We start from the raw sequence: 25327 nt of genomic DNA on the forward strand, positions 1-25327 counted from the left end.
TGGCTTGCAAGAGGAGCTTTGTTTATCAGCTTGCTCACCTGTTGCCTTCTCCAGACCTCTGCTATATTTGAATAGTGAGCCTATGATTGCTTGGGGCACTTTAGTTTTCAGAAGCTAAGATTTGCTCAAGGTCACACAACCAGTGCAGGGAAAGAGGAGGCTTCTGCTAGGCAGACCGGCATCCTGGATCTGGTCCCCTCTGGGGACCAGACTAAGTCTGGCCACTTAGTCTCATTACTTAACCCCTGTGTACCTAAGTTTTCTCATCTGTGAAAACAGGCATACTGATAGTTCTTCCATTACAGATCTGTTGTGAGGAAGGGTTGAGCTGACACACTAAAAGGTAGCTGGCAGGGATGAAGCACTTTCTAAATCTTAGCTATTATTAGCAGTTACAGCTCTGCCTTCTAAGGTAGGGTGGATTGCCATTATTATCTCAGTTCACTGATTTGGAAGCTGAGACTCGGGGCAGTTTATCAGATTCATACTACTGCACCAGGACTTTTTTTGATTTTTTAGTTAAGAGTATTAAATGCATCTATCTGGCTATTAATAATCACTTAGCCTCTGTTTTTCTGTCTATGACATGAAGACTTTGATTTGACCCCTTACATTTAATGCCCTTTCAGAATGGTATGGCTATGACTAGAGTAAACAGAGAACGAGAACAGAGACAAAAGTCTCCCAATTTAGCTTCTAAAACGGACATGCACGGAAGTGTGATTATGCTGGGGCCCTTTCTGCAATCGCATTTTATGCTCTAGGAAAGCAAGAGGAGCTTTCACTTTGTTGTTCATTTGTTTTCTTGTCTGAAATACTACTCGGCAGCTGCTTAGCCCAGGTAACCCCTACTGTGGAATAATTTGCTGCTTGTAGCTGCCCCACTTACTGGACATAATAGAAAAACAAAAGTGCATTTCACATCTCACACAACAAGTCACATATCTAGCAGACTAAATGCTCTGATAAGCAGATGGCATTTGACAGGAGGTGAGTGCATTGGCTTTCCTAGTTAAGGCCTGGGAAAGCTGGCCTCATTCTTTCAAGGCCAAGCCAAGACCAAGAAGAAGCAGAGGCTTAAGTCTCTATTAGAAAGTCACTTGCATCAGAGAGCGCCATGGTTTGGCGTAGCACTCATGAGCCACTAGTGAATCTAGTGTCCTTGTGCCAGGCTCTGTGCTAGAAAGTGCATGAGTTAAAAGTCTGCCTTCCTCTCTGTGGGCATTTCTAGTGGAAAATGTGGCGGAGGGGCTGCCTTGCTGGGTGTGTATTGTTTTAAAGGGTATTGATTGTTAGCACAATGTCGGGTCAGTCATTAGCTGCAGCCGCCCTCATCAGTTGTTACCGAGCTCAGAGAAACACTAATGGATAAACAAGGTCGACAGGAACACTAGGGTCCAGTACAGAATGTCCCAAGGTAGCAAAGCTTTAGCCAGGCCTTTCTTTCCCTAAACAGCAAAGAAAAACATTAGTATTTATGTTTGGGGTGGGCAAATTGTTCACTGAACCAATAATGACCTCAATCCAGCTAGCCTAGAGTATCTCAGGCAGTAAGTCATTTATAAGCTGCCTTCTTTGCACAGATATGATGCGGGAAAGATGATCCATGGCTACCCACACTTGATCTTTGGGGTGATTCTTCTTTGCAGTAATAGAGATCTGTGCTGAGTCAGCTTTATGCAGAAGTGGCCACAGCCGTTGCCAACATTCAGTAAGAGTGAACATCATGACAGTGTGTCTAGCGCTTTACATACGCTGCCAAATTTAATCCTAACAATCTTTGGAGTAGCATTTGTTATTCTTGCTTCACAGATGAGGAAACTGAGGCTCAAAGGGATCAAATTCCATGCTCAACTTCTGTCCACTGATCAGTCGATGGGAACTAGTGTAACCAAGCCATCCCAGTCGGCATGAGAATTTCTCCATTTTAGCACTGAAAGCTCTCCAGTCTGGAAGCCTAGTCAGTTTCAGGGAAAATAGGATTTTTTCCTAATGAGAACGCAACATGGACCACTCAATATCTTACACAATAGAAATAGGGCTGCAGATTGGAGGATAAGACCTAATTTATTGGGTTTGCAGAAAGCAGGAGCTCGGTGAAATGATCTCTAAAACCTTACTACTAAAAGTGGGATTGGCAGGTGGACCAGCAGCATCAACATCACCTGAAAGCTTGTTAAAAAGGCAAAATCCTAGGCCACACTTCAGACCCGCTAAATCAGGGTCTGCATTTTAATATGATCCTCAAGTGATTTGCAGGAACATTAAATTTTGAGAAGCAGAGTTCTAAAATCCTTTCCAGAACCATAACTTCTGAGTCAACTTGTATAATAAAAGCCTCTCTAGGGTTTCAGCTCTATAAAGGGTCCTAAATAGAAAGAAGTGGCTCCCATCCCTTAGGGACTTTCACTCTGGAAACCAGGGTGGGCAGCAGAAGGCAGTGTGTAAGCAGGCCCACACTTCATGCTATAGATTGGTCTCCCTGAGAAGATGCAATCTATTCTGGGGAAGAATACATTGGTTTTGAACTCAGATTGACCTGGATTGAAATTCTAACCCTGCCAACTGCTGCTTGATGATCCAAGGGGAAGCTGGGAACACCTGGGGCCTCAAGATATTCTCTATCAAATGGTTCAAATTGCCCATTTCAGTGGTGCTCCTTCTGGCTGTCCTGCAGAATCAACGGAGGGTTTTAAAACAAAGTGCAGATGCCTGCCTGTATCACCAGAGAGTTGGATTTTATTGGACAATAGTAAGGCTTTGACATTAGTATCCTTTCAAAGTGCCCCAGGTGATTCTTTTATATTTCCAAGATTTAGATCCACTGATCTTCCTCTTAAGGATGATGGGCAAAATGTCATTGAAATAGCTCATGGCAGCCCCTGGCACAAAGAAACAACCAGCCTATGTGAAATTCCTCATCCCTGTGAGCAGGGCCATATCACCTGCCAGCAGTTCACAAAGGAGACCAAGATTTTTTTAAGGAAAATGAGAGGTCCATTATGCCCCGGGACTTCAGCATTTCACTAAAATATTTTTACTTAATAAGAAATTTTAAAATAAGGAAAAAGCAGGCAACAGTGCCCTCCCAGAGAGAGAGAGAGAGAGAGAGAGAGAGAGAGAAGCAATTCAATCCTATAACTTTTTTTATTTAAGGGGAAAAAATTTCAAGCAATCCTGCCTTCCAATTTTTTTTTAACTGATAAATCTTCCTTATGACACAAATCCTAAGAATCCCCATAGAACTTTAAGTTATAGCTTGCCATTCCTCAGGGCAGCTAATTAAAACACCTGGTGGTAATCAGCGCCTTCCATATTGTGCACTGCCAGGGAAAGGCTTCCCAGCAGTTAACACGGCGTTCCCTCAAAACAAGGGCACTGTAAGTTATGAACTGTCACAGAGCTTTACAAGCAAGCTCTGAGAGAGATGCTAATAATTCCCACACAAAAAGAGCAGACGGTTTTGCCTTCTTTTTTTTTTTCTTCTTCTTCTTCTGCTAGTAGATCCAGTCAGCCAAAGAAATCTGTCTTTAAGCATCCAGCAACACATGGAGGGATAGGTAAAAATCAATACCAAATCCCTCTTCCCTTCCCAAGCAACTATTAATAAACTCTCTCAGCTTTCAATGTTTCTATCCCCATCAGAGTTGCTGGAGAGGAAAGAATATGTGGCATGGAATCTCAGAATCCCCTCCCCACTCACTGGCTCTCCCCAGCCTATGCTGCTGCAATTTTCCTGCTGTAGAATAATGACAAAGGACAGATTATGTGGTCTCTAAGGTACCTTTAAAGCCACAATGGAAGGGACTATTTGAGGAAGTCACCAAATGCTCCCTCCCTCAGTGCACTCAAAAACCTCTGCTGGAATGCTCAACTGCACAGCTACACATGTATCTCCAAGATGTTGTCATGTCCCTGCTTCCCTCTCCTCTTTCTCACCCATTGGTTTTTCTCATGCACCTCACAGGGCCCAGTGAAATGGTGCTCTGCACATTATGAAGCTTAGAGTCAAAACTCATTGAACTTCACTGTCAACCCATTTATAAAAGCAAAAGAAATGATCCAGAAGGAAATTGACTACTTTGTCCAAGGTCATACTACCAGAAAGTGACAAGGTAGTGACTCTACCCAAAGTGACAGAGAGTGGCTCTACTGAAACTGGGAGGAGTTGCCCAAAGTTCTTGAACAATACTTCTTTCCTTCTTCCTTCTATCTTCCACTAACTCTCACTGACACTCAAGAAGCCTTTCCCATATCTACTTATGCCTGCTGTAGGCCCTCCCTACAGGTCTCTAGCCTTTTTGCCCTGAGGTCCATTCTTGCCCTGGGGTGCCTAACACCTGCAGAATGTATTTCTAAGGCTGCTCATTTAAGTAGCCTCTGGCTCTGTTCCACCATTGAAAGATAGAGGCAATGAACTGGGGGTGGGGGGGTGAGAGAAAGGGAGAAGCCAGGATATTTCTCTTTATATATATCTGAACCTAAGGCTAGGTCTCCTCCATGCATCAATTTCTAAGGCCAGGTGTGATTCCAGTTGCTACCAGAAGACCCTGGACCTTGTCCTTCAGGACTTGCTCTTTTCTTTCTACCCATACCTACCAGTTTCTTGCTATTATTGCACTCCCTGGATCACCTCACCTTTCTCCATGCACCTTCTCATTTCTCCCATCACCTACACAATAAAGAAACCACATTGGAATCCTTATATGTGAATTACTCAGCATGGTTCTGGTTTCCTGGTTTGACCTCAACAGATACAATGACTTCTCTTAATTTTCATAGATTTGTAAATAAGTTAAATAAAAGCAAATAAATAAATAAATAAATAACTGTCCCGTACTTCCTAAGGCTGGGCACTTTTATATCCAATGTATATTTAAATTCTCAAAATAGAACTGTTGAAAATTATTTTCAAAGAAAGTATCAAAACCGTGAGGTGACCTGTCCAAGGACACCAAGCCAGTAAATCCAATAGCTAAGACTGAAGAGTAGGCTGATGCTTCCTCTTTTTTCATCCATGGAATAAAGATGAACCTGAGATACCAACTTGAACAACAGCAGTAATGAGTTTGTTGTAAATATCACAGAGCTTGTGGTGTAAAATAGCTTGTACTTTGTTGATGCATTATTGTTAAATAGGCAGAGAGAAGACATATAAAATATAAAATTCATACAAACTTTAATATATGATACTATTTGGAAAAGCCCAGATTCTACCAGAGGCCAACTGTCATCATCACCTCAGGCTGCCATGACAGGACACCACAGACCTGTGGCCTAAACAACAGACACTTCTCTTTCATAGTTCTGGAGTCTGCACAGTCTAAGATCAAGATACCAGCCTGGTTTAATCCCCTCTTTCCATGCTTTGCAGATGGCCATATTTTGGCTATAGCATTACACAGAGGAAGAGGGATAGTGAGTCTTCCTCTTAATACACAAGGACATTAACCCATCATGGGGGCTGTACCCTCATCATTTCCATGACCTCATGGAAACCTAATTACCACCCGAAGACCCTACCTCCTGACACCATGATATTAGGGATTAGGGCTTCAGCATACAAATTTGTTTAATACATGAATTTGAATGGGACACAAACATTCAGTCCACTATGTTAATTCACACCGTCTAAGCAATACTCATTCTCTCTATTATTATTTTTTAAATGTTCATTTTTTAGTTATAGGTGGACACATATCTTTACTTTATTTTTCATGTAGTGCTGAGGATTGAACCCAGTTCCTTACGCATGCTAGGCAAGCGCTCTACCTCTGAGCCACAACCCCAGCCCTGATTATTAATTATTTGATGCAAGAAGAAAAGCAGAATAAAGAAAATTATGTTCAGACCCACAATTTGTAATTGTGATTCTACAAATTCAAAACACAGACATATCTTAGGTTGTAACTATTTGTATTCATTTCCTTAACTATTAGTTAGAGTGTTTTTCTAGCATTACTGTCTCATTTACTTCTATCTGAAGAAATATCTCCCAAACCCCATGCTCCTATGAAAAGAGCCCTACGGTAAACCTCCAAAGTACTGAATTAAGAGTCTACACCTTAACATTTACTGTGAGACCTTGAGAAAGTTGCTTCAATCTTCTGAGGTTCAAATTCCTCGTCTAGAAATAGAAATAATTGTATTTTGTCTACCTCCTGCAATGGGTCATTTTGAGGATAATAAAAACCATAATGTTGATCCTTTGTGAAAAATACAAATTGCTATATAAGTGTGAGAGACGGTGTTTATTAAAGTACATTTACATTCATTATTGCATTTTTATCCTCAGAGCAATCTGCCACAAGTGCTTTCCCTTATCAGCAAAATGCACGAATTTAAAAACAGAAAGTGTGAAGAACAATTCTGCAAAAGCTTTGCAAATAGTAGTCAAAACGAACTCCATTTTCTTCTGCTACCACAAATGGTAACCTTGAAAACTGGTGACCTTCCCAGACATCTTCAGCCACCTTCCCAGGATGCTGGTGACAGAAAGCCAATCCATCCAGCAAAGCAAAGCTGAGAACTGAAACTGATCAGGTGAGTTATTAAAATTATAATTTTCCTATCTTACATGATGATGTTTAGGTGTTTTTCAGACACTGTTTTTACAGTGGTCTTATTAGTTTATAGAATTCACTCTTTTCTTTGGTTCTATGATAAAAGAAGTGACCAGAAACAGAAAAAAAAAATGGAATTCACTACATTTGATTTATGATCCAAATAAAGACCAGTCTTTACTTCTATGGGTTAAAATTAAAAAAAAAAAAAAAAAAGCAACTGATGTTTCAGGAGCAAAAGGATTATTTCTCTTGTCAAGGCAAAGGTTCTGGCTTTCATAAAGAACATCAGCCTCAAGGGATGAGCAGAGGAAGCAGATGTCCTTCCTCTCTGATTTCCAGCTCACTTTCAGTCTAGCACATCTAGCACAGATTTCTAAATGAGCAGGGTGCTAAGGACACAGATTAAATGACATCCATGAAAAACTCTTAGTCTACCAACCGAATCCACACCCCACCCCCACTACACACATACAAAATTCTCTATGTCCTCCACCAGGTACAAGGCTTTGGAGCAGCAACATTTCTTCTGAGCATCAGTCCTGATACTGCTGCCCATTTCCTTTCTGACCTTGGCCAGGTTACTTTTCTCTTTTCTCTCAACTTACAGAAATGTGATATTGCAAGTCGGTTAAAAAAAAAAAAAAAAGAAAGAAAGAAAAGAAAAGAAAAAAACCTGAAAGTCTTGATAAGAAGGAGAAGGGGCTCACTGCACACAAACACCCCACCCCCACCCTGCTCCTATATTGAATTTCAACTGCATCTGAGGTTTGGGAAGTGAGGGGATTTGATATTTCATGGAAATACCTTCTAGTTTAAAGCTGTGCAAACCTGGAGTTCAATGAGGGCCGACCTCCAGCTGCAACAGAGCAAAGCGTCTTCCTATTTTCAACCCTAGCAATTTGGTTCAAGCATGATCTCAACCACTTTAAGCTTTGATATTTCTAACCACCCCTTATGCTGTATTTTCACTTAATGCCACCAATCATGTGTGAAATTCTGTTGCAAAACTGATCTTTGTGGGAAATGATATGTAATAACTTCTTTAAAGAGAGACAGACAGAAAGAGAAAGGACAGCAACTATGACCTTTGTTGGTTTTTGACATGTTTTTCAGAGTGTAATACAAATAGAAACAAACCCTTTCTCAAGGTCAAAGTAGAGATGGGTTTCTGCTTGTACAAGCATCACTCTTCTCTTAGTCAGGAAAAGCCTTGAGAATTATCCTCATTATTTTATTTTTTTAAAGACCTACAATGTGTGTAATTGTTGGGAAACATGAAAGTCCATGGTGCTCAAAAATACTTTATTACCTATCTTATCTTATTAAATCGGTTCTTAGATGTTATAGTTCAAATGGTGTGAATAAATTCAGGAACACATAAAAAAACTATGACTGAGGAATAATATTTGGGTGTCTATGAAACAGGGCACTTCTTCATGTTCTAGTATGCACACACATACACATGCATAATAGGGAGCCTTCAGTCAAAAGCAGCTGTGACCAGGTCTTTTGAAATGGAAGTCAGAAACCACTAATTTAAATTTTCATTTTTTTTTTGGAACAATTATGACACCTACAAAAGGGTAACTTTGTAAGTCCTCATTGTCTTGTGAATATTGGAACTTATCCCTTAAATAAACTCATCTCATTTCCATATAATTAGAGTAACCCAAGAGGTCCTTATTAGAAGAAGAAGAAGAAGAAGAGAAAGAAGAGGAGGAGGAGGAAGAGGAGGAGGAGGAGGAGGGGAGGGGAAGAAGGAGGAGGGGGAGGGGAGGGGGAGGGGAGAGGGGAGGGGGGAGGAGGAGGAGGAGGGGGAGGGGAGGGGGGGGGAGGGGAGGGGGAGGAGGGGGAGGGGGAGGAGGAGGAGGAGGAGGAGGGGAGGGGAAGGAGGAGGAGGGGGAGGGGAGGGGGAGGGGAGGGGGGAGGAGGAGGAGGGGGGAGGGGGAGGGGGAGGAGGAGGAGGGGGGGAGGAGGAGGAGGAGGAAGGGAGGGGGGGAGGAGGAGGAGGAGGAAGGGAGGGGGGTGGGCAGGAGGGAGGGAGGGAAGGAAAAAAATTAGCTCAAAATTTGAGGCTGTATTAAGAAATCTGAGTTACTGGCATAGTAATCAAATTTGAAATTTGGCTTCTTCAAATGGGAACTTTATATGAATTTAAAGAGAAATGTCTTAAAGGAGAAATCTTTATGGTTTCAAAGTTCTCTTAGATTTCAGGTTCCTGTGCATGACCCTTCCTAACAGTATTTACATCCTAATTTATTGCATGTCACTGAGATTGATTTGTGATAAAACATAATGGTAATAACTCCCAAGTTTAAAAAGGGTATTGTACACACCAGTTCCTTCCTCAATTATTCTCTCCCCCTATCAGGCTCAGGGAAGACAGGAACAGTTCCTAGATGCATAGAAAGACTCTAGGGGACCTAATTCCCTACAACAGATCGCTCACTACAAACTAATTAGAAGGAGTTAAATGTTTCTACTGAACACACTAAAAAAGAGGAATTTTTTTTTTTCAGTTTGCCTGCTGTTTTCTGATTATTTCCTTCCTCAAAAACTTGCCACTAAACTGTTTGTTTCTAACATACTGCTTTGGAGGTGAAATTTGATGGTCCAGCCACAACCAAAAGTGTAAATGACTTGAGGATGTTCTAAGCATCCCAGGAGAAAAGGAAAAGTCCTTCCTGACACTGTACAAACATGTCTATTAGAATTTTCCTAGTTATTTTATTAATAAAAGCTTCCTCAATGAAGTATTTTTTTTTAATTCTGATAGGCATGCCTCCAAGTATTTTTCCTACTTTTCTTAGGCATTTTAAAGGAGACAGCTGATCCACAATGAACACCAAGTTGAACGGGAATGGCTTATTCACACTTTCTAAATTTTGCTTGCCCTTTTCTCTAGGTTTAATTAATATGCTATTAATAGTAACATTTATAGTGTGCACTAATATTTGTCTCTCAGTTCTGCTAATTTGTATGAGGTACATCATTTCAACTTTTAGGAGTATTCTCCTGGAGCCAGCCCCAGCCACCCCTGGGCTGCAAGCTCCCCAGAGGCTCCATCTGGCTGTCTCCTGCCTGAAAATGTACTGATTTTTGGCCACACAGAATTACCTAGGAGCAATCCCTCCCTTTTTCTTTCCTGATGGTAAAGAGCTGGAGTGGCACCTTTCTGGCCAACCAGAGACAACTTGTGTGGTTGGCGTGACCACTCTAGCAGTAAAGAAAGGAGTCAGGCCAGACGGGAAGGGGGACAAGACAGAGACATGCGGTGCTTAGAGCGGAAGACGGTGCACAGTTAGAATCTTCTGCCAGACACTGAGTGGTTATGAGATGCATTCAAGCAAAGACCTGCCCGTGAAGCCAGCATCTTCCTTTTAACCCAACTTCAACCTGGTGCTCTGTCTGTTACATGGACAACCCCCCACAGTCTCTCTTCCTCAATCTGGGGAGACATCTCCCAGCTGCCTTGCTTTTATTTCTGAATAAATTATTAATGCCTATTCATCCTTCACACATGTAATTTTTAACTATGTAAAATATTTATAGGGGTGGGGAGGGTAACTTCCTCTGTATTTGTTATTTCTCCCTTGCTTTTTTCCAGCAAAACCCACTCGGATTGCTGATTAGGATTTTCCGGGCTCCTTTTCTTTCCTGTGAACCCTACATTTAACTCGTAAGTAATGAATGCCAGATCGATAGAATAAGTAACAAAAGTACCCACGGTGACTGAACAGCAAACTCTTAAATCACTGCGCAGTAAGTGCAAATGAACAATTATTGAAAACACTGAACTAAAATCTCAATAGGAGATAAGAGTGAGGCTTAAGTCATTAAGAGGGTCCATTAGTCTTGTAAGTGTGAAACAGCACACTCCAAACACTAGCTGTTCTGAAGAACTGGAAACAGCACGCATTCCACCAACTTGCACACGTACGACTGACTCCAACTGAGATAGGTCAGGGTCTAAGTGACCAGTCCCTTAGGAAGCACAGGGTAAAAGAGAAGCAGATAGCCTGAGCCAGCCCCTTCAGGCAAAGATTCCTCAGTTATATCTGAAGGGGGCACGACCTAACAAATCAGATTATTTATAAGGGAAGTAAATATTCTTTTTTCATATCAATTCACCTAGTACCATAGCATTGCTATGCTTTTCATCACTCCCTGCCAGAGACACAAATAAAAGACTTCTGACGTGTCTACCCATTCCCACAAATCACCAGAAAAGCCCAAGTAGTATGCAGTACCACTTTGTCTTTGTCCAGACTCCCCCTGACTTGATAAACCACTTGCACTTGAAAAATGAAGAAACTATGTTCAACCAATTTACAAAGTGAAAGCATTAGTGTAAAAAAAAATATCACCCGAAACAGATGAAATTTTACATATACACATACATGCACATAGATGGACTTATATACACACATATATATGTATGCATGCACACGTGCACAAGTATGTGTACACAGTCTTAGGGGTTTGCAAACATCAGAATGCCGTTGAATTTTAACATGTTCTGCTCAATTCCTCTTGCCCTAGCTCATGTACCACACATTTTATTAGAGACAGTTGGGCTCCCAAGTTGGAGATGTCTAAGAGCTTGAGTGAGGGACTGCACAGCATAACCTGAAAAAAACAGCCTTCCTGAATATCCATGATCTCCTCCAGGAACAGGAAAACATTTTCTCATGCTGGAATCATGGTGAGACTAAACCATATTCATGACACAGAGGGCAACTTTAGCCTTGCCTTTCCAAGAGTATATTTTCATCTGGAGTATGTAGGACATTGCATTTCAATCTGAACTATTAAAAACTTGCATTACACAATGAAACTAATTACCCTGTGAATCACCCTGCTTTATAAGACAGCTGGACTAGCATACAGTGAATAACATGGGCTAGCCCAGGGAACATTTCTCCAGGAGCCACACCATAATCCAATAAAGCATAGATGGCCTCTGACCACTACTTGTAGACTCTACTGCTTCTCTGGTTAGCCCTACTTCCTCACTACAATCACATCAGGAATTTTTGTGAGCGCTTGGAAACTGACACTAAAATTATAATCTGTATCACTCCTCAATATCATTACAGATGCTAAAATTTTATTTTGTCCAAAAGACACCTTTATAAGCTTTTCCATTTATCAAAAATAAATGCATGATAGATGCTGTTCTATTAATTGCCAATAAACCAGCTTATTGCTTTCATCACTACTCCCTGGAAAGAGGTGTTGTTTAATTCTGGAATCTGCTTAAATTTGTCTATGAAATGAGGATTGTTTCTTTCAAATCAATGTTGGTTATTTTAAGACGCCTTTTTCAATATGACACAAATTATAGGGAAATCAAAACTGCTGTCAAGACAACTAAAGGCATTTAGCTTTTGCAACTTGGGTTCCTACCACACTTTTTTTTTAATGTTTCAAAGGCTCAACAAAACAAAACAATACAGTAATCAGATATAAATGCCCAACAAACTAACTGTGCTGCAACCCAAAGATATCTAAATATTTCTTTAATCTGAAAGCAGACTCTAGATTTACTATTCAAAGCAAGCCAAGAAATCACCCAGAGCATTTGCATCTTAGAATCCTCCCCTATCCCCTCTTCAGCCGCTCTCACAAACCTTTTAATATCACATAGATTCCCTTAAATGATGACGCCGAATGGGACTTACAGAAGGAAAGCATAACTTCAGGGAGGAGGAAAAGATATTCGGTCTTAATCCTTGGTTTCTTCTTATTTAGTGAAGGGCTTTTGCCTTCTTCCCTAGCAGTAAGTTGAAGCGTTACAGTGCAAATGTACAGCTCTCAGCCCACTTACAGTGCTCAACTGATAGCCCAGATCTAAGCCTCCACATGCTTTCTGGAAATGCAAGCAGCTCAGCTGAAAACCTAAGGGAGGTTTCCACCAGCGGCACAAAACTAAACCGCACAAATATTTAACAGCTCGGAGACCTCTAAAGGTTTAAAATAATATGCATTTTGTGCTAAGCTGCTCCTAGCCAGAGGGAGCACTGAGATGGTATGGAGGAGTGTTCTCAGCTACCCAACCACTGCTCACTAGAGAATGTTTTCTTCAAAATTCAAAAAAAAAAAAAAAAAAAAAAAAAACAAAACCAAATGCTTAATGAAATGTCCCTATTGACTAAGCATTCACAGCATCAATAGTATAGGAACTTTGTTTCACATTCCATTAAGTTAGCCCATGACTTCTCAGGCTTGCACCATTTCTCCTTCCTCACCTAGCTAAAAAAGCCAACTTCATTCCGACAAATCAAGGCAAAGTTTATCCACCCCCATCCTTGTCTCTTTTCTTTTCCAACTTAAACTCATCCACAGCTCACAGCCCCAACTGTAGCACAAAGGAAGCTTTGCGAGCTGCACCGGCATGGTCCCCCAGTTGCCAAGTGGAGGTAGGTTTCATGTAACATATTCTAGCATCTTAAAAGATTTTATTTTTTTTTTTAAGGAATTCTCTGCCTGATGAAGAGGCTGACACCCCCCGGAATTGCATCATCAGAGACAACACTCACCAAAATACATTATGTTTCTCATTAATCAGACAGCTGAAACCCCACCGCAGCGTCTTCAGCATCAGCTCGCACCCCAGGCTGACACGCAGAGCAGAGCCGTTTCATGCTACACTCGGCGGAAACGTCCCCAGCGCGGCGAGCAGTGAGCGCCCAGCTTGCCTCCTCCGCGGGATAAGCGCCTCACGGGCTGCCTGTCCAGGGCTATGGTCCCCGGCGGCTGGAGCGTGCGCTCGGGCTGCCTGCTGCACTGCCCATCCTTACTGTAATCCGACTCCTCCTTGCGATGTCCTTGCCGAGCCTGTGACATCAGGACTGAGAGTACTACAAACAGACCCCCCCACCCCACCTCACTCCACCCCCGGTTCGCAGCCTCTCCATGAGGTGCTCCAATTGCCTGCCTGGACCAACCATGGCTCTCCGGAAGCTTTCGCGAGCCCAGAGCTTTGGGTGGGGGCGGAGTGAGGGGCGCGGGAAGCTCTCTTAAAGAGAGAAGGGTCTGTGGATCCACAGGGGAGCCACGCAGAGGAAATTCACCAGTGTACTGGAGGGGAACTTGGTTAAGGCGAATTCTGCCATTAACGTGTGATTAGACACACTTTCATCTTGCCCCTCCTACGAATGCCATCATCCTCGCCAAAATTTAGCTGCCCCTACCAAGTTGAAAAGAAGGATGGTGGTGTGTGCCTGCATTCTCTTTCGCAAAGAACTTGAGGGTTGGTGATGGTTGTTATTTGTGCATGTTTATTCAGGAGAGGAATAAGATGAACTCAAGGAACCCCATTCCTTGGGTGGTAAGGGTTTTGACTTAGAAGTGGTCAGAACCAAGGAAGCCAGTTGCTGTTGAAGAGTTGTGGGGTCTTTTTGTTTGCTTGTTTGTTTGTTCTTGTTTGTTTGTCTTTGTTTTTAATTTCTTGAGTGTTTGCTGAGTTAGGTTGATCCACAGATGTAAAGAAAAATAACTGGTATTAAAAATCACCTCCCAGTTTCCCAAAACACATTTTCTGCCTCTCTTAATAGGAACTGTAAAGCACACTGAGGCTGAATTGATCTTTGAACCCTTAAGTGGAAGAAACATTTAGCTTCAAAGGCAACCAAGATTATGCCATAATTCAAGACTAGCACGAATATAGTATGTATAGTATGTGTATGAGTCCACACACACACACACACACACACACAATTTGAGATAAACGGTTACATCTCAAAGCTTAGCAAAGTCTCTGGCTCCTCCAATGGTATAATGAATTGCAGTCCTTATCTTACACAGAAAAGGATGTTAGAAAGAAAACCCTGGAAGCTGTGCTGATTAACACTCAGCACAGCATGGAAAATAAACCCACACAGAAAGTTCCATTTCCAAAGGACACATCACTCTGGAACTCAGTTTACCCCCTGGACCATTCAAACTTAAAGATTTCTATGAACATCTATGAAATTAAGAATTGGAGATACAGAACTGCAGCCTTTGGAAAGAAGCGATATTTTTAATTTGGACTTTTATAAACCATGTTAGCAAATAGTTCTACATTTTGATATTAAAATATTCAATGATGTTTCTTTATGCAATTCTGTAGCTGTTGGTGAGTTTAATGTGCTTTGATACTAGGGGGGGGCGAGGCTCATAATGACAGCTTTCTGTGCCAACTTGCAAAAAAATCTTTACCCCCTATGTCCCCTCTGTCAGAAGAGTGCAATGACAGATAATCTTCTCTCACTCTGTATAGTAAAGAATTTGGTGAATGTGAATAGGTAATCAAATACAAATCAGATTCACAGAGAATCTTGAGAGAAATCTAGTGCTGTTCTTATAAAGAAATGTCCTTCCTTTAAAGTGATATGGAAAAGGAAAATTTAAATATAGTAAAGGGTGTTTACTTTTTCACTCCTTCTTAAAATTAAAAATAAAAACAATAAACAATGTTACAGGCAAATACTGAAGAAAATACATAAGTGTTTTCCCTTTTGGACAGATGGAAATTATCCAAAAATACAATTAATGGCCCTTCCCTCAGGCAAAGGAGCCATCTGTGGTGAAGCTTTTGCAGGAAGCCAATCAGCTGCCTTGCCTCCTACAGAGGCTAGGGGGCACTGTAGTTTAATGTTAAAGTTTTTGGTCCACTGGAGTTCCTGTAGTTGGAAAATGCAAGCATTCAGAGTTGAGTTTAAAACAGGTTTGAAAGATTAAAGGACTGTCTTCATCATTAATAACACCTTTCATTTGCATGGTGTTTTATTGTTACAATATATTTGCACATATGTCACCTTTCTTAGTAACAAGTTGAGATATAGTCGGAAGTGAAAAACTTGAGGCTCAGAGATGTTAAACAAATTTCTCAATGAAGTTAGTAAAGGACTATTGTCTTAATATTTTTATGTCGAATTTGTCAGGGTCTTTCAACTGTTTTCCTTACTCAAATAAATATGCCATTTATTATGACTCAGGTGAAGATTTTTCCCCAGTAAAAGTATACCATGGCATTTTCCAGAAACAAATATACATATGACATTTATAGGCATATAGTATCTGGTAACAGAACATGCCAATCTCTGCCCAGTCTATAGAGGATTATACCCCAAAGAACAACATATGGCCACTGGAAGAGTATGGCTTCCAAGGGGCAACTGCATGTTATATCCATACAGTGGAAAGCTTCTCAGTAAAAAACGTGAAAGTATCCTCTTTTATTTAAAGATATGTCCCCCCCTTTCATTTATTCATGGTTTATTTGGAACGTCAAAGCATCAGACATACACTTTCTCACATTTGCATGAGAATAAGTGATTATTGTTTTAATTTTATACTTCTTCCATTTCACTTAAAATTACTTTATGTATATTATATTTTCAAAGGAAAAAATACAACTTTTTTTTCCCTTTGAGGGACATCTCCCTAATCCTCTCATCCTCCAGGCTCTGGTGACCGCCATTTTACTCTATATTTCTCTGAGATCAACTTTTTTATACTGTATATGTAAATAGATCATGAAGATTTGTCTCTGTGTGGTTTATTTCATTGAATATAATGTTCTCCTAATTTTTGCAAATGACAGGATTTCTTTCTTTTAAAGGCTGAACAGTCTCCCATTGCATATATATTCACTTTCTTCTGTTGATAGAATTGATTTCATGGATGTTATTAATGACACTGCAGTGAAGGTGGCTATGCAGACATCTCTTCAACATGCTGTTGTATTTTGAAGTATAATAATATCCAAATGAAACCACAGCTGACTTAGACTAGGCCCCAGCTGTGCCCTAGAGATGCTCCCATATGTCACCTCCAGGGGGTGATCCTCAGCTTCCAGGAAAGGACCAGGTTTACATCTCTGACACTTATCTGACTCTGTCTCTAAGAAACTCTCAGAAACTGGGAATGTCTGAGGGAGAATCAGGTCAGTTCCTCTGGGACCAGCCATGGCATTAACCTGCTTATAGACATAAATACACCTTTCAGCATTAAAACACAGGAGGTCCTCAAACCAGTTATCTGTTGTGTATTAAAACATCATGATTAGGTGAGAATCTTCTCTCCACTTTAAGATCCAGGTAAGATCCCGCTTTAACATGCCGCCTGCTTTGATTTCTCTTCTCCTTCAAGTCTTACTTCACCAGTATATTCATTTATTACCTTTTTTTAGTTTTAAGCTGCCCTCATCCCTTCCTTGTTTTTCTCCACAGTAATTATCATCTGACACTCTATAGTAAATATATACTTATTTTTATTTCTCCTCACTAGAGTATAATCTCCCTGAAGGCAGAGATTTTTTATCTGTTCAATGGTGCATCCACAGTCCTTAGCAGGGCACCTTACACTTACTACTCCATAAGTATGTGTGAGTAACTGAATGAATCAATGAAAAAGAATACCAAGTACAGCTGTATTGTGTGTAAAACATCATACTTTTCTATGTGCCTGCAGTCAATTCTTTGAGGTTGATAGTGTTTTGTGCAAAGCGTTTACACAAATTGAATTTGTCCATGCTTAGCAGCAGCTGTTCTTAAATCCCATGCAATACAGATGCCAGGTGGTACTGCAGGCCACAGTTTGTGAGCTTGTTTGTCCTTTCAAATTCTTTATAGCTGCATGTAGCAGTAATTTAGCATTGACTTAGCATAGCCCAGTTGTCTTCCAATGCATTCTCCTGAGCTTTAGTTTAGTTCACCTTTATCTCATCTATATAATAACAAAATTTTAGCCAGTGTTGCTAATTTCAGGGTTTCTTTTTTTTCCCCCCAGGGTCCAATCCATTCTCCCTATTAGATCCATTAATATCTCTTTCAAAAACATATGGCTATGTTACTTGCTCCTTCAGTACTCTTCACCCTTTCCACATTTCACCTACAGTTGTGTCTATAAGACCTTTCACAACTAGGCCCATATTTATGTCTCCATTTGTTAATGCTTTTATCCTTCACACTCCACTCCACCTCTAATGTAGGACTAGAACTCCCCTGAAGACTATATTCTCTCCCACCTGCTCTCTCTACTGGGACAGCTCCTATTCAATCTTTGGGTCTCCGTTCAAGCAAGACATCTTTTGAGAAGACTTTTCCTGTTTATAAGACCAAATAAGGCACAGCTTTTTTTTTTTTCATAGAGTGTATTGTACTAATTCCTACTCTAGCATTTAAATGGTGTAATAATTTGCCGTTACATGTCTGTCATACAAATGAAAGAGGATATTCTTTATTTCAGCCATGATCTAAACCAGTCATTTAATATATTCATAATTTATTAATTCATTCAATATTTTTGGTAACATTCAATACCTTACTCTTGCCCATTATGTTCCAGACATCATTCTAGGTGTTGGATAAAGACCATTGCAGAAAGTGAAAAGGGCAAGAGTGGAGCTGGGCAGGCATGCCTTCTGGGTGCCAGGAAAAGTAGCCATTATGGCAGAGCAGTAGGTACTAGATAATGAACTAAGAGTTGAAGCCAATGGGAAACATGGAGCCAAATTTAGTAGGACTTCATAGGTTATTATGAAAACTTTTTTTATTATGGCTTAAGAACTTTGACTTTTGTTATGGCTTATATGGTATATTGCCTTTAAAATAACAATATTTGACATGCTAACAGGTTCACTAGGGCTGATGTGTAGAGAATGGTATAAAAGGAATAAGGACAGATGCAGGATGACCAGTTAGGAAGATTATTTAATAACTGATAAAAGAGGTATAGAGGCTTGGAGAGAATAAGATTAGTGGAGGTGGCAAAATGTGGTCAGATTCTAGACATATTTTATTATGATTTAGATATGAGGTATCCCCCAAAAGCAGACAATGCAAGAATGTTTAGAGGAGAAATGATTGGATTATGAGAGCTTTAACCTAATCCCTGATACGGATTAACTGGGTGGAAACTGTGGGCAGGTAGGGTATGACTGGGTCACTAGGGGAGTGCTTTTAGGTATTATAATTTGTCTATGATTAGAAGAGTCATCTCTCTGCTTCCTGGTCTTCCTGTCCTGAGCTGCTTTAGTCCACCACATCATTCCGCCATGATGTTTTGCATCACTTCCAGCCCAGAGCCATGCAGTTGGCCATCTATGGACTGAACCTATGTACCGTGAGCCAAAATCAACTTTTCTCCTCTAAGTTGTTCTCTGCAGGTATTTGGTCATGGCAACAAAAAGCAGACTAAGATATATGTCAAAATGGGTCAGTATGATTTTCTGATGGCTTGTTTGGGTAAATGATAAAAGACAAAACAAAGAGTAATGGATTATTCAAAATTTGACAACTGAACAATTGGAAGGATGATATGTCCATTAACTGATACAAAGAAGACCACAACAAAAAATACGGGTGAATGTTCAGAGGTGGTCACCAGGGGACATATTTAGTTTGATATTCCTATTATACATAAGTGGTACACTTTCATAGCAGCTTGGATACATGGTATGGAGTTCAGAAGAGACATTGAGGCTTCATATTTAAATCTGGAAGACATCATTTTATAAATGGCAGTTAAATCCATGAGACAGGATGATATCCTAAAGAAAGGGTAGAAGGAAGAAAGATAAGAGGGTCAACATTGAGCCCTGGGAAATTATATGAGCAAGAAGAGAAGTTCATGAGCATTTGCTGATGGAATATTTGTTGAAATCCTAATAACTTCTTGAATGAATATTTGTTGACATGTCACATGAATGCCAAGTGATGGAAGGCTATGTAAGCCTGAGTTTGCCTCTGATGTACCACCATCTGATGTCAAAACAGTGTGAAAAATGGAGAAATGATTTGTCTATATGAGAACAAATACTGAATTTAATTGATCTATGAAGTGTTTTAATCAGAAATTTTTAGATTACGTACACAAGGTTATACATTCATAAAACATTTTTATTCTCAGAATTTCACTTGCTGTTCCTATTGAAATTAAATGGCTGGGAATCTTAATCTGAAAAATTAATCATCTATAGGAAAAGATGCAGTAACATTTGATAAGAAAGAATCCTATAAAAATATAATATTCTAAATTTCTACCTATTTGGAGGACCTTGAATTTAGAGACAAGCCCTTATTACATGTGGCTGTGTTTCTCCTGAAAACCAGTCAATAGGGGCTACTTCATATAATATTTAGTAAATGGTGCTAAGAGCCCTCAGAATTCTTACCTTAGAACTTGTTTTGAGCTAGAAATGTTTTTCATTAAAAAAAAATAGTTATTGGATACTCATATGCCCATTGCTGTTCTAAGATTCTGAGGGTACATGAATGAAATTACAGAAATTTCTGTCTAGATAAGCTTACGGTAGAAGTTTGAACTTCTTCCACCTTCCTCTCAGAGTATAGGACCCAAAGCATTACTCATTCATGCGCTGGTCATAGTTATTGCTTCTCTCCCCCAGTACAGTGGACATGAGGGCAGGGCAGAGACAGGTCTACTATGCTCATGCTATATTTAGTGCCTATCACTGTGTCAAACACATAGGGTGCATGCAATAAATATATTCTGAGTGAACAAATCTCTCAAAAGTCTTTTACCTCTATGTCATCCTCCATACTGATCCTACTAAGAATATAGGGTTACATACACAGTTACAATTGATCCCCTTATGCATGAGAGATACATGCCAAGAATTCCAGTGGATTCCTGAAATGGAAGATAGTACTAAACTTTATATTACCTATGTTTTTTTTTTCCTGTACATACATACCTATGATAAGGGTTATTTTATAAATTAGACACAGTGAGAGATTAACTACAATAATCATAAATAGAAAATTAAAGGCAGATACTTTTATTAGTCTGACTTCTATTGTTAATAACACAATACCACAGACTAGGTAAATTACTAAGAGAAATGGTTTATTTTGGCTTATAGTTCTGAAGGGCTAAAGTTCAAGAAGTTGCTTTTGGTAATGACTTTTTTGCTGGCAGAGTCCTGACATAGTACCAGGCATCACATGGCATGAGACCGGGAATATGCGTGTGTTTATTTCTTCTGATCTTTTCCTTTCTTCATATGAAACCATGAGGATTGAATCATGGAGACCCCACCCTAGTGACCTTATTAATCCTAATCACCTCCTGAAGGACCCATCTATAAACATCCAAGTCAGATTAAATTTCTATCCTCTTAATACCTCACAATAGGGACAAAATTTCAACAAATTTAGCCTTGGGGGACACACTCAAACTATATCCAAGCCATAGAAATATTGGAATAAAAGTCTGCAGACAAACTACATCTAAATCATAGCAATATTGTAATGAAAGTCTGAACTTGGGAACAATATTAAGTAAAAAAATAAAACAGTTTATTTGGATACAAGTGGCATGATCTCATGACAGTCAATCTGGAAGCAGAACAGCTATTGAGTGATTGACTAATGGGTGAGTAACATATATAGTGTCAATACACCAAAGGGATGGTTCTTGTCCCGAGAAGGATGGAGGAGAATGGTATTGAATTTCATCCTACAACTCAGGACGGTATACAATTTTATAAATTATTTCTGGAATTTTTTTATTTAATGTTTTTTGGATGGTGAGTAACTGAAATGCAGAAAGCAAAATTGTAGATAAAGGTGACATTACTGTATGTTCTTCCAGGAATGCCCTTTTCTATTCCCCTTTATCTGTCTACTTATTTATTTTCCAGTCACCAAACACTGCTCAGATATTCATTTTCCAAGATTTCTTCTAAGATGTTTCATGCATTCCCTTAATTAACTCCTAATCACTCTTTGTATAACCCTACTGCAGTATTTATCAGATTGCATTTCAATGACTGGTTCAGTTGCCAGTATCTCTCCAGTAGAATAAAGGCTCTTTTAGAGTCATGGAAAATGTTAGATAAATGCTAATTCTTTGAATATGTTAACATACCCCAGACTATAGCTGAAATGCATCCAGAGAGCATTATGCAGTGGGTCAGTGATGGAGCATGCTACAAACACCAGACATGGTGTCTGATTTCGGAAGCAGCAACACTTTGCTGTGGAGGAGACAATGGGTCTCAAAGAGGAAACACAAGAGTTATTTTAGGGTGTAGAAAGAAGGTTCAAAGCGCTAGGGAAAGACCAACCAGGAATGTGAGGGCTGGTCTGCCATCAGGCAAAAGACATATCAGAACGTGTACAGGTAGAGTAGGTCAGGAGTCTAACATGGGAGCCAAGTACCAGAGTACTTGGAGAATAGAGAGTTCAGGCCAAGAGTGATTCAGGGAAGCTAATCTACCCTGGATGCTCTCAGAGGTAGATTTTTATATGTGCTCTTGTCTGGATTGATAGATAGTACTGATCCTCTTACAATAGGAAGCATTACAAACTTCCTTTCTGGTGGTCCTCAGATGATGGTTCTCTCCTGTTTCTTGTTCTATATTTTTCCCTTCCATCCTATCAAAAGCCCTTCAGGAAATTGTATTTACTTTTATAGAGTTTTTATATGGTGATTCTAGCCCCTTGGTTTATACCCATGTAGACCCTGTTCTCAAAAACAGATAAGCACCGTGTCTTAAGTTCGGTGGCTCCAAACTACCTAGTTTTGTGCTTCACTTATAAGAAATCAAATCATTACAACCATCAGCAGCAGCAAGAAAAAGAGTCATTGAACTTGAATGTATAAGCTACTTTTTTATTTCTTGATATCTTAAAGAAATGAAGCACATTTCCCAAAACAAAGGTAAAAACAAAGGTAATATCAAGTGACAAATGAAAACACTAGGACACGTATAAGTTCTTCGTAAAAGATGATATGACAGGGTTTAGGCAGTCTTGGAAAGCTACGGAGAAGAAGCAGACCTTATACCCTGCCTCTAATATTGATCTGCACTGGTAGGAAACAAGAGTGGGATGGTGGAGGATGTGTCTAAGAGATCAAAAACAATTAAGAGTTTTAAAGAATAAATTTTAAAAAAGATCTTCAATCAAAGTAAGGTTGAACAGGAAAACACAGAGGTTATATTGGATGGGATCTCACATGTCATGTTAAAGGGATTGAGTTTTATTTGACAAATAATGTAGGAAGCGTTTGCTGAATGAATACATGAATAAACTTCAAAGTGTTTCCAAGGACAAAAATGTATTAATATGCCTCCGAAGAGATTTGGTGACACAATAACATGAGTTAATACATCTTGTGGAGCAGGTTGAAAGATCTTATACACTCTAGAGGTTTCCAATTTTTCTTAAAATAAAATTCATTTATGGCCCCTGGGCAGCTATTTGAGAATTAGCCCTCACCACCCCAGCTCTCCAACAAAAACGTGCTTGCAAACAAAATGGAAGAAGTAAACAGCATTATATTGAATTTCTTATTTTGCCTTAAAAAAAAAAAAAAAACAGATCTTTCAAGATAAATTGCATACAGCTCTAGTAAATCTGGATGCTTTAGGTCATGGACATTCCATTTTTATATACACTGTGATAATAACTTTATAGAGCGAGCAGGCAGACAGTGAAAATGCACCCCAATGTTGCAAGAATTCACAGAGTAATTGAAAGTGTTTCCAAGTGTGCATAATTCCGTGCCTCTAGTCAAATACAGTAGGTGGAAATTTGTTTGGCTTCCTCTGTCAAAATGTCTAAAATACATAGAGGAAGTATGTAATCAGAAAACAAAATATTACAGTTTCAGCGTTCTGTTAATTATATCTCCATCTCATCTTGGCTTTGCTCAAACACATTAATGATCCAAAGGGCTCATCTCAGATCCTTTTGGTGGATACAATGACCGGATGTGATTTTTACCCTTGACTCAAAAGTGTCAGTTCTGGAAACCTACAGTATTTGTCACCATGAATACCATTTAACTGCAGCGGTACCCAAAGGAACTCTGCACAGCCACACATGAATACAACCAGAGGAACTTAATTAATCTTGCTGTCACTTCCATGATGCTTTTCATTAGTTTTGCTGCTATCTGATCAACCTGCCTTCTCCTTATTGGAAATGGCTACCCATAGCCGCCAGTGAAAGTATTTTCAAAAGGTAAACAAAGACTCACCTTTGCAGTAGGAAACTGTAATGCAGATGGGCACTATTACAGCTATTCTAATATGGAGGTAACACTTACATTTCATATTTAAAATTATAAAATTAAAGAAACCATAAATATCCAGTCTATCTGCAACTGAGAAACTGCTTTACACTCTATTCACAGATTATGTGCTTGAAAGAAAAGGTCACACTTCTCTTTACATTCTTTTCAGAATACTGATGCTTAGTGCACTATCAGGAACAGTACTAACTAAACATAGAATATAATTCATAAGATGAGGCTGAGGCTGGGGCTCAGTGGTAGAGCACTTGCCTCACATGTGTGAGGCAATGGGTTCAATTCTCAGCACTGCATATAAATAAATGAATAAAATAAAGATCCATCAGCAACTAAAAAAATTTTTTAAAGAATATAATTCATAAGAAATCTGGATATTTTTGCTAACCACTGAGAAGCATGCTATTTAAGAGTTGGACTTAACCTGAAATGAGAAAGCAAGTGATAATTGAATAGTAGTCATATGTTTGAAAGACTGATCTATGTTGATATTTTAAATAAAGTTATATATATACACACATATATACATATATATTTGCATTTTTAATGTTCACCATAGTATAATTTGCTAAAAAAGTTTGGAATGGCTTTAGAAAATGTCATCATATTTTAACTATATGAAAGAATTCCTAGCTACGGGATAGACGTAGAGAACTGAATTAGCTCACCAATAACTTGACATGATGGAAGAAATTCAAAAAAATGTAATGTGGCCCCTTTCTCCATGTGTGGAAGCAACCTTCAAAACAGACTCAAGTGATTCTCGTTACGTTGTGCTCATATCCTCCTGCATTCCCCACCAGGATGACTAGGACTGACCTGTGCAACCAACAGGATATTGTGAAATGACTATTACTTCCCAGGTTAATTCACAAAGTTGCTTTCCATTTTCTCTTGGAGAAGCCATGCTACAAAGACATTATAGAAACCCTCTGAAGAGATACATGTGATAAAGAACAGAAAATTCTAGCCAATAATCAGTATCAACTTGCCATGCATGTGATTAAACCACCTTAGAAAGTATATCTGTCAACCATGTGTCAAGGCTTCAGATGCCTGCAGCCAGGGCCAATATCTGAAATGCAACATATGAGAGGAGAATTCTAAGTTAGGACCATTCTGCTAAGTAACTCCCTTATTCCAGGCAACAGCTACACGAGTTGATAAAAGTGTATTGTTCTGCTAGGCTTCAAACTTCACACTTCATAGATGGGTCATGAAATATCATAGTCCACTTGTAACAATGAGATTTTGTATTTATTACTTAAATTTGTGATGACATCCAGAGCTCAGCTGAGATAGATGTAGGGTCTTGAAGAGATCATGTACCTGGGTCTGGGATTTTGAATCCATGAAAGGATGAAGTTGAAATGAGTGAGTTGATCAATCATCATGGTACCTTATAGACACAGATGAGAGAAGTACCCTGGCTCTATAGAGTGGTTCTAATATATATATTATATGGAGTACTAGAGACCTTGGAGGAATAAAAAGCATGTGTCAACTACCACCAGGAGGTGCTGTTACTTAGCTTCAACTGATGAGGGAGTGTGTGCCCAGTGTTGCCAGATTCTTTTTCTCTTTTTTTCTAGTTTTTAGTTTTCATCACTAAAATGTTACCCAGATGATAAAAACTTTCATCTACTTCAATTTGAAACCATGGAGTTTTAAAATTAATAATGATAATAATAATAATAATAATAATAATA

General features: G+C 39.4%; 1 protein-coding gene across 4 annotated transcripts in view; it reads right to left on the reverse strand.

Moving 5' to 3' along the window:
- Positions 1 to 25327, reverse strand: part of Znf385d (zinc finger protein 385D) — an 843102-nt gene that overhangs the window by 274132 nt on the left and 543643 nt on the right. The window contains exon 1 of one of the 4 annotated variants that reach the window (XM_046467733.2): positions 13109 to 13455. The exons of 2 other annotated variants lie outside the window; for them this stretch is intronic. In XM_046467733.2, the coding sequence (XP_046323689.1) occupies positions 13109 to 13130 (22 nt within the window). In that variant the 5' untranslated portion in view covers positions 13131 to 13455. Of the gene's footprint in view, positions 1 to 12250; positions 12480 to 13108; positions 13456 to 25327 lie in introns of those variants that run through there. One more of the 4 variants, XM_058586569.1, reaches the window with a different exon arrangement.

The sequence above is a fragment of the Marmota monax genome, unplaced genomic scaffold (assembly GCF_021218885.2).
Source record: "Marmota monax isolate L192 unplaced genomic scaffold, Marmota_monax_Labrador192_F-V1.1 WCK01_AAM20220418_F8-fsc00152, whole genome shotgun sequence".
NCBI classification, from domain to species: domain Eukaryota; kingdom Metazoa; phylum Chordata; class Mammalia; order Rodentia; family Sciuridae; genus Marmota; species Marmota monax.